Source organism: Vanessa cardui, chromosome 1, assembly GCF_905220365.1.
Source record: "Vanessa cardui chromosome 1, ilVanCard2.1, whole genome shotgun sequence".
Classification (NCBI taxonomy): domain Eukaryota; kingdom Metazoa; phylum Arthropoda; class Insecta; order Lepidoptera; family Nymphalidae; genus Vanessa; species Vanessa cardui.
In genome coordinates, this window is record NC_061123.1 from 8653181 (window position 1) to 8663729 (window position 10549).

A 10549-nucleotide genomic window follows, 5' to 3' on the forward strand; every position below is an offset into this window, starting at 1 on the left:
TGTGATTTCATTTTCAGTCTCAGAATATATGTACTTTCAGTCGTTATATTAAAAATGAAACGAACGTCATTCACACTGAATTTGTAAAGAATTTGTTTATAATCTAAATACATTTTTATAAGCGAAATGAAAAGATTCATACAAAATATTTAAGTATTTATTGAAAGATGATAATACTTCGTAAATACAACTTACCACTGGCATTCCCAACAAGGAATTACGGATAGCTAATGCTTTACGTCATTAAGACACAATTAATCAACAAACGAAAAATGAAAATTCAAAAAATAAGCTTTTTGTGAACGTTCATTCCCATTTAAACGGTCTTTTTTTGTAATTTACAATTTTTATGTACGAATTTTTCGTTTAACGATTTTATGAGTCTGGTGGAGTTTTTATATGTTCAAAACAGAGTTACATTATGTTTGCTAGCTATACAAGAGCGGCTGGTACTAGTGATTAGCACGAGATTCGAGCGCCAACGAGTTTCATGTGAACCGAGGTTAGCGGTCTGCTTCTTTTTCGTTTTTCAACGAACAAAAAGAAGTTCTCAGTGGGACGGCATTATATGTTCGCTGTTTTTTTCTACTCGTGAACCTCTAGCTTTCGTTGTATAATTAATATTTTCCAATCATTGATTATTCTACCGTGTAAGGTTTGGTCAAAATTAATTTAAACTGATGGTTAAAAATAATCAAAACAAATAATTTCCAAATTAGGTTAAGATGTTGATTGTTTTATTTTTTTAGTGCATCCTGTGTTATTCTTTAAGCAACTGTGACACATAGAATATAATTTTACTTTTATTATATTAAATTATTATAATCAGTGTACACATTGTTGAAGAACTAAATAAAATAAAAATAAAGTGTTGAAAACAAATGTTTAATGTGTGTCCCGAGTTTCGGAAAACAGATTGCCATCCCGTCGGATTATGAGACTGAAGAAATGGAGAATTTTAGAACCTTTAATTTTTAAATTAACCAAATTCATACTGTTCTATTTTTTTGTATAGCTTTGATAGGTGGTTGGGCGAATGAGCCTCTTGACAGTAAAATTTGCATTGTAAGAAATATTAATAATTCCTCATATCACCAATGTCCACCTCTACTCCACAATTTCTAGAACTGAGATCTTATATCCCTTGTATAGTATAGTCATAGCACAATATATAAAATAATATGGTTTTAAAACTGTTGTCATAGTCTGTATTTGTTAGCTATTATTTATGCTGTTTGTCGACGGACAACATCATGAGTGAATGGTACCAACCCTGAACCCAGACGTGCTTGACAAAGTTGCTTCACCAAAAAACCTTTATTTTTTATCTAAACTAATTTCATCACGAAAAATTAGTTATCATTGACTTTTGCCCGCCATTGATCTTCTTATCTTTGTATTGATGTATTTGCCTAAATTGAGTTTTGCTAAATTTTTAATGGAGAGTATCTAAATAACACCTGAGCGTTCCTAATTACGTATGTACCTCAGATAAATATATTAATTTTTTGGGCTATCTTAAACATGCAATTTTCCATCAAGTTTGCTTTTTGTTTCTTGCTGGAAAAACACTCTTACGCGTTTCCCCCGCGCGAAGTTTGTCAATGGGGCTTGCAGGTGCTGAACGTGCAGGAATACCCACTACAAAATAACTCCATCTTTTCATGGCGGCATGATGGGATCGCTTGCGCATGCTCTCGTGACGCTCCGACGGTTGTAGGCCCACCTTTGCGGGCATCCAAGCTATCATGCATTTGCAGTTTTCATTACACTTTCGCAGAAAGCGACCATCTCCTTAAAGCACCTCCCGCTGCCTAGCATGGCGGTTACCACGTTCGACAAAGAGACATTAAGGTTTGCTTGCTGGATTATGGGAATAACAATTTTTAGGACGAGCGTGACTGAGGACATGATTATATATGGGGGCCTTAACTGTATTATTGCAAAATCCTAAGATTGGATGAATTGGAAGATGACGCTCGGTGGTTTGACTGATATGATGTTACTGTTTTGTCATTATCAATTCTAGCATCGATTTTCGGACTATCCTCTGAAGATTAAGTAGTTTTAGAAATATACCTTACTAAATTATAATATTTATTTGTTATGCAATTCATTACAACAGAAAGGTTTAATTTTGTTAATGTCCCTAGATTGCCAAGACAATGACCACTTTTATAAGTAAAATCCATTCAGAGGTCTCCTTTACTATAAGAATACCAACATTATCATTAGGCATGATGATTGGATACGAATGGCTATAAATTTCTGGGCATAGCAGCAGACTTAATATTATACGGATTAGGCTAGGTACAAAATAATATAGGATACTACAGTTTAAAAGGGCTATAACACAGAATACAATTAGAACATAATATAATTAGAACATAAGAAAAGTATTGATGGGATTGTTGGTTTGTGAAGAATTATAGATTATAATATGAAGCATATATGTACTGAGCTCTCCTGTCCCATAATCCTATGGGCAAATCATGATTTCTGAGTTTGTTGCCTATAGTATTAAACAAACATGGTGTCGACAGTTGCCTAAATGGTACAACCATAAAAGTCATTGCAGACAGGGCGAGACACTTTCCTTTGTTCTTTAAAGTCACCCACATTTTTTTACAATTTAACACTAATAATTAGGATTGTAATACAATAAAACCAACAAAAACTATAATCTAAATATATGTTAGATCATTTTGTAACTGATAGAGATATAGCTAAATATCATAATTTATATACAAAGAAATATATTATGGGTTAATTTATTAATGTGCAAATATTTAAAAATACTGATGTATAGAACAACAAAAAAAAAACAATAAGAGTATTTTTTCCATATAAAATGCTATTAATTGCTTCTTTTTAAATATACATGCTTAATTACTGGTTTATATCCAACATTGAAGATAACTTTATAAAGAAACCTTAAAATATTTAAAAAAAAAAATACGTTTTTCAGTCCTCTTTCACCAGTTATCTTTTGAAATGAATACTTGGATTTAATTTTATAAACAGTTACATATAAAACATATACACAATATCAACTTATAAACAAAATTGGTATCAAAACTTTAAATGAAAATATTGATGTAAGTTGATGGGTATGGGCTTAGAAATTACAATATTAAATTGATTTCAGATTTATTTTTATTCAACTTTTATCCAAATCTCAGGTTTTAGTGATATTAAGTGATAAAATACTTAGCTTTTTGTGCAGTATTGATAATATTTTATAAAGATTTATTTTACAATGACTATTTAAACTTACAATTTATAATTACCTGGTAATAGTGTTACATATGAAATATTTCATTGAAATATGCTCTAGTCTGTTAAGTTTTTTAATATTGGTACAGAAGTATTAGCACAATATATAAAGCAATCAAATATAGGTTCGACAACATTCTTCTGATATTTTATAATACTTATAATACACTTTTTTAACTTTTATAATAATCCAGATTTGAACTCTCGCTAACAACTTCAGAGAAATTATAACAAGATTGACCTATATACGGATCTGTAACACACATACAATGATTTTATATTTTTAATAAAGTAAGAACAGGTAGTAAACTATCTTAATTTACAGTGATCAATTAATTAAATAACCAATAAGAGTGTAATTTTGTAATATCGATCGGCTCTTAGTGCCAGTCTGCGCTAGGATAAAAAACTATAACTTACTTTGAAATCGTTTGCAGCAGTATTTTCCCAGACGCTTCGCTCACTATCTTTAAAAAATATTAATTTAACTAAAAATAACACAACACTATATTGTTTTTTTGCAAAGTTCTTATTCGCATCGAAAGTAATACACAGAAATGGTCCAGAACAAAAAACACCTAGTACAATAGCGCCACCAAATATTGAAAGTAAATATAATGACATTCGTATTAATGTTGTCACAGGTTAAAATGTGATACCATTTAAAAAAATGTTCTTTATTTTACTAAAATGTTGAATTAATTTAATAACCAACCAAATATGTTTAACATATAATCTAGTATGTATAAGCACACTTTTTTGCTACTTCTTTTTTAAGTTTATACAAATACAGATTCTTAATGATGGTTCATTGTACATTTTCATAAAATGTAAAATTAACCCAAAGAATTAGAAAACGATAACATCCCTGTTAAGCAAAGACGGTAACTAAGAGACTTCAATCTTAATTGAAATTTTCCGGTTCGTGTCCGAAAAAATATCATACAGCATTGACCAACCCGCAATCATCATATCAAAATAAGCTCTAAATCTTAAACATAAAAAATTGCCTTTGCTTAGCAAAAGGGAATGCTCTCTTGTTGAACAAAGGCAAATTAAATGTAATTTCATTTCTTACTTAATATCATTATCTTACCTATACCTTATGTATTAACAAAAGTTTGGGCGATTATGCTAAAATCTCATTATATTATTATAATCATCTACGAATAGTACAAAAAATCATTTAATACTATCCTTAGCACATGAATTAAGTAATTATTAATTACTTTTTCGTAATATTAATGTCAAATGCAAAATCTTTTAGTAATTTTGTCCCAATAAAAAACTTTCAGTTAAAGAAAAGTAAATATTTAAAATAAAACAATAATTTATAAATCAATTATAAGTTTTTATTGATAAATTGTTTTCAGCCTTAATTTAATAACTCCAACATACTTTATACTTATATACCATACTTATATGACATAAAAAATAAAATATATGGCATGCATTAGACCTACAAATTTCCTTATATAAAAATGTTTCATCAAAATATAAAACATCTAATAAATGCGATAAATATCTTTTTAATTTTTTGTATAACTTATTTAATAGATTTTGAAACACACATCATTTATCATTTAAGTTAATTTCAGTGTGCTACTTTATAACAAAGACTTATAATATTACATTTGTTTTAACTACATTAAAAAATTAAACAGATCATGCAAAATCTACACCAGTGTCCAGGAGATCTCTAATAAGCACAGTTGCTTTCCTTGGTAAAATACGCAGCAGATTGCCCATGAAAAGTAACCGTTTAGGGACAGATGCTTCTGGATAGTTGCGAAGAACACTTTCCAAAATTGAGTTGGCGGCTCTAGCAGGCGTTATTGTGCCAAAGTAACTAGGTATCCTGGAATTTGACAATAGATACGTATTATTAACAATACTATGCTTACTAATAGAAATATTGAAGTTTCTATTAAGTTAATACAACAATACACAATAAGTTATCTTTAAAAACTTGAACACAAGTGTGTACTTGACCTTTATAAGATATTGAGGATAATTGTGGACATTGACATCAGATAAGATTATAAATTAATCAAGTCCAATTGTGTTACATTTTTTCGAAATATTACCTACTCTAAGTAATTAAATAATTTTGTAAATACATTGTCATTACAATCCAAGATAAATCTCCATCAGAGACCCAAAATGGTGAATGCATCAATCAATTTAATTAATTCAGAAAATTTTATACTACATATAATAAGCAGTACTTACTTCAGTCTTAAGTCTGAACTGTCTTCGACAATAAATGGATAAATATGGATAAGAGTGACATAAACTTTATTAATCTTGTTAATTCTAAGATCTTCCATAAGTGATTCTGCAAGTCCCTGCACTGCAAACTGTGCAACACTGAGTGGCATCTGATCTTTAATGTGACTGAGACCAGCTACAGAAGTGAGAGCAACAATATGGCCATGGTTTCTAGCTTTCATTTCAGGTAAAAAACTTTCTATGAGCTGGAACAAATAAGGATAAAGTAACAGGCATTCATAATACTAATTAAATATTAAACATAATATGACACAAAAAATATTTTTCAAAAATGGTGGTACACTATTATTCATTATTATAAGCTTTTTTAAAGAAGAGCCAATTACTATGAGAGCTAAGATGGTCCACTGGTTTGAACATGTGCCTCCTAATGATTATGGGTTCAAACCCAGGCTAGTACCACAGAATCTTCATGTGCTTAATTTGTGTTTATAATTCATCTCATCCTTAGCTCAGTAGTGGGAAATGTACAGGCTTTTAATGTTACGGAAAATATACCAACCCAAAAATATGATGTTAAAGTCAGATCTAGGGTGTCATGAATATCCTGGGGCGGTTGTGTCATCAAAGCCCTTGGACTAGGGATTCCACAACAATAGAACATCATACTTATGAAACCAACATCTTTTCTTATTTTCTCTGCTAAATATTCTACATTCTCCTTTTTCGTGATGTCACTAGTGAATGTCAGTGCGACACCCCCTTTACGGTTAATGTATGCCACTGTTTTACTATTGTTAGACTCATCATGGTCTACACAAATCACTTTGGCACCAAGGAAAGATAGCTGTATAGCTAACTCCCTTCCAACACCTCTTCCAGAGCCAATTACCTAAAAAAGAAAAACTTAAATACAGAATTCTATTAATCAATGGTTTGGATTTTTTATTTTTTATTTATGTCTTTCTGATTAGTTTTAGATGTGTGGACATGTCACTGATTACTTAACTTTACCCACTATTGCTAGTTAGACATGCTTCATGGGTCATGAATGTACTGGATACAGTACAATCAAGATTACAGATTTCTTTGAATTTTGAAGATGTAATACTAATATTAGTAAATTATTTTTGTTCACATCCTAATTTCCAAATTAATCCCAATTGTCAAAGAGCAATCAAAAATTTCAGAACCAATTTGAGGGTAGATTAAAACAGACATTAATTATTTAACAAAACTTACCATTACTGTTTCATCCTTAACCGACTTCATAGGTGGAGGGTTAATTATTTCACAAGCAGTCTGAAAGACTGCATATATGGCGTTTAGAATCACCCATAGTACATCCACAATCAAAACACACAGGGAATATACTCTTAGTAGCATATTGATGGGAAGCATGGGATTCAACACATTTCGTAAAATATTACTTCTTGTGGTCTTCTGAAAATAAACAAGACATATTTATTTTCTAAAATGAAACAGAAAAAACTAGCATTACACTACTCACCATTTTTAAAACACCATTAAAATTGACAAGAAGAGATGTAAATCGATCTAAAAATAAAATAATATACTAAATACCTACATCATTATGATACATTACATTACAGAAATATAATAACTTACATGCTTACTACATAAATTACATATATAAAAAACGAATATCAATACTTATACTTTTCGAGAGGTATTTTATTTTATTAGTGTGTATAAAACATGGTCTGAACACTGACTGTGTTATCTATATAGATATTGAGCAAACGGAACTAGAATTTAAATTCAAGTGCATTTTGTAATTTATGAAACTGATAACAATATCGAATACAATCACGATAATTAATATGATAATCCCAGGCCCATATCTCATAATTACTAAATTATTACCTTTTGTTCATAACCGATGTAATTGTCTCCGTTTTCTGTTAAAGTAAAAACGTAGCTATTTCATATTATTTATAATTTACTACTACCTACATTTTAACTTATTCATATTTGTCAATTTTATTACTGTTTAATGTTTATTTTGATTATGACAAGTGAAGAATGCAGTGTTACCTCTATTAATTTTATTTATTGTAGTATATTAGATCCACCTATAATTAATTATTATATAAACATCATTGAGTAGACATGCATTTTTTTATATCGATCTTTCAAATGGTGATCTTTTAAGAGTGGTGGTCCGTAGGGAGAAAAGTAAAAGAAAATTGTTGGTGATAATTACATAATCTCTCATATTTGGTCCACCATTTGTTGTCATAACACTCACTTATGAGAAAATTATATAAAAAGATACTTGTGATTTTTTTAAATGTCATACCCATAGTAATATTTAATATTACCAAATGTCTGTGCCACTCAATTCAAATTATTGTTAACTGAAATGTCGACTTTGATGGGACAAAGGGTTTTTAAATTTTAAAATTGTCATACATAATATAAAGGAAGTAGGTAGGTACAATAAATTGTAAATTATTGTAATTCGGTGTTGACACTGCTTGTGTCAATATTGAATAATAGTAGAGAGGAACTTTTTTTAGACTGGTCTGTTATCAATTAATGTCATTACAAACAATATCATTTAACAAGACGAATGGAATCTATGTAAAAAACTAGCAGAAGAAGAAGCAAGAGAATAAAATACGTTATATATTTTATTTGTTAATAATATATTGATGAATTCGTTGATCAGTGAATAATTAATTACCGCTATGGCATTCGTCTATCAAGGTGATGCAGACTTGGAATCAAAAGCCAAAAAAGGTAGTAAAATAGATATTATAAACAACTACATATTGCAGCGTCAAAATATCTTAATTATTTCTTTTTTGATTCCGTAGCGGCAGAGCGTATATCTGAAAATATGCATATTGTAGCAAATGAGCCTTCGCTAGCATTATACAGATTGCAAGAACATGTAAGAAAAGCCTTACCACCAATGGTTGAACGAAGAGTTGAAGTCACAAAATTGCAGCATGAATTACAAGGCAGGTGCTATGATGTGGAATATGCTTTAAGGTATAATAAAGTTTTTAAATTTTATTGCATGTAATTCTTTAGTTATGATTTATTTACCATAGTAGCTAGTAGTGTATAGTTACTATAGTAAGCTAGTATCAGCAGGACTGTACAAAGTTGCAAATCAGCTTTTATGTCTATACAATTATTAAATACCTATTTATTACTAGAATATATATTTTTGTTAAATTAAAAGGCAAAGAATAAACACTTATCAGCAAAATTAAAAACATTCCATAATTTCTTGTACATAATTATGATGCACCTTTTTTACATGTAAAATTTTGGGTCTTTTTGATATCTGCAGCTGCCATTGAAGGTGATCTGTCATGTTGTACAGTCATTTAGAGGCACACATAAATTATGGTCTTAAAAATTGATTGCATATGTTTTGAAGATTGAATTATTAATTACGTACATTTCAATTTTCTCTGAATATTACAAAAAGTATATTCTGTATTCATTAGGAGAATGATTCCAAGAAATAATTAATATTTTCATTTAAACCTTATAACAGTCTATAAAATTAATCAATCTAAATTATATATTTCTAATAAATTACAGTGCCGTAAAGTCAATGGATGGTGCAGCTACAAGCTTCAAAAACATACAGGAGATGTTGAAACAGTCTATATTTTTAAAACAACAATTAAAATATGAGGAGGCTAGAAGAAATAAAAAAGATACAAATTCTGTTTATAAGCGCCTCTCTGCTCACATTGTATTAGACCTTCCAGACCTTTCCGAATTCTCTATGATCCGTGAAACAACAAATAGATTAGAGAACATCATGACTCAAGCTAGGGGCTCTAGTAATGAGTTACATAGATCCCACACTACATTACATTAAAATAATGGGTATTACCAACTTAATGATATGCACAAATGTACTGAATCAGCCATTATTCTAAAACAGTGAAGTAATTCAAATATTCAAATAGAAATTTTCCAAAAACACAATTTTATATTCAAATGAATATCATAACTTAATATATTACTCATATTCAATTTATAATCATAATTTAACCAGAAAATAATAACTACCATTCCTTCACCATGCTCTGGCATTGGTGTAAGATAATATTAAAAAAAAAAAATTTACACAGCCAGGAAAAGTGCAAGAATCTCTTAAAATATTTAGTAAATGTCAAATGTCCATGCTATAGTTCCTTCAAAAACTTTCTACTGAACCATAGTGGTAAATATGAATACTGCTTTTTTTTTATCTAAGACACTGCAATCTTTTATAATTTTGGGAGTTCCATTAAAAAAATAGATTGGTAAGTCATTGGGGTGTGGGGATATTCATGCATGGTTAAAACTACTGAAAATTCTTGATATCATGTTGTATTGATTTCAATTGTGTGTATCTTATTCTAAATCTACTTAAATCCCAATAGTAATGGGTAGCCAAAATATTAATATTTGGTAGAATGTACTATGTAAATATTTTTTAGCTTCATGATTGGTGTTGGTAGTTGGTGGTGGTTATTTCACAAAATAACAGCATATAGTTTCCCTGTCATAGTCGAATCTCACTAAGTCAGCAAAGAAACACCAGCTTAAGCTAAAACAATATTTATTGCTTATATTGCAAGTAATCACTATCTTGCTTATAAATAACAATTGCATACATTAAATAAACATAATTCTATTTATTAACAAAATGCTTTTCTTTTAACTAACTATGCCTTTAACACTGCTTGCATATATAAAACTAAATAATACATCAACCAGCTTTATACAAAAATGTTTAAATAGTAAATAATGTATAATTAATGACTATACATAAATAACCCAAATAGATAACGCATGTTAATCATTATTATGTACTGTTTCGAAGTTACCAAAGTTCGTGCAGCGGGATTGAAATGAAATGAAAATGTTTAGCTTTTATAAGATATATAGGTAATACTGTATAACCAATATATAAATATTAAAGACTAACATCAGCAGCCTCCTCTCCCTATTAAGGAGAAGAATTGGAACATATTCAATCACGCTGCTCCAAAACGACTTG

The 10549-nt window shown here is 29.5% G+C and overlaps 3 protein-coding genes across 12 annotated transcripts in view; 1 reads left to right on the forward strand and 2 right to left on the reverse strand.

The window, feature by feature from the left end:
- The window catches only part of LOC124533731 (protein lin-10-like), a 125847-nt gene extending 121955 nt beyond the window's left edge, over positions 1-3892 (reverse strand). For all 8 annotated transcript variants that reach the window (XM_047109194.1, XM_047109240.1, XM_047109233.1 and 5 more), the window contains exon 1: positions 3697-3892. The gene's annotated coding sequence lies outside the window, so the exon portion shown is untranslated. The remainder of the gene's footprint in view (positions 1-3696) is intronic.
- Positions 3893-4606: 714 nt separating this feature from the next.
- LOC124531245 (epidermal retinol dehydrogenase 2-like) lies at positions 4607-7547 on the reverse strand. 3 transcript variants are annotated; one of them, XM_047105756.1, is made up of 6 exons: positions 7396-7543; positions 7019-7065; positions 6751-6951; positions 6071-6400; positions 5509-5753; positions 4607-5134 (listed from the first exon to the last, which is right to left on the reverse strand). In XM_047105756.1, exons 2-6 carry the CDS (start codon positions 7019-7021, stop codon positions 4942-4944), a joined length of 972 nt encoding a protein of 323 aa, XP_046961712.1. In that variant the 5' UTR covers positions 7022-7065; positions 7396-7543; the 3' UTR covers positions 4607-4941. The 3 variants fall into 3 exon arrangements, with proteins under 3 accessions (XP_046961712.1, XP_046961704.1, XP_046961719.1); XM_047105748.1 differs by lacking the exon at positions 7396-7543 and adding an exon at positions 7138-7290; XM_047105763.1 differs by lacking the exon at positions 7019-7065 and having other exon boundaries at positions 7396-7547.
- Positions 7548-7982: 435 nt separating this feature from the next.
- On the forward strand, positions 7983-10345 carry LOC124531265 (BLOC-1-related complex subunit 8 homolog). Its single transcript, XM_047105776.1, has 3 exons — positions 7983-8274; positions 8352-8529; positions 9094-10345. The coding sequence occupies exons 1-3, from the start codon at positions 8223-8225 to the stop codon at positions 9377-9379; spliced, it is 516 nt and encodes a 171-aa protein (XP_046961732.1). The 5' UTR covers positions 7983-8222; the 3' UTR covers positions 9380-10345.
- Positions 10346-10549: the final 204 nt, after the last annotated feature.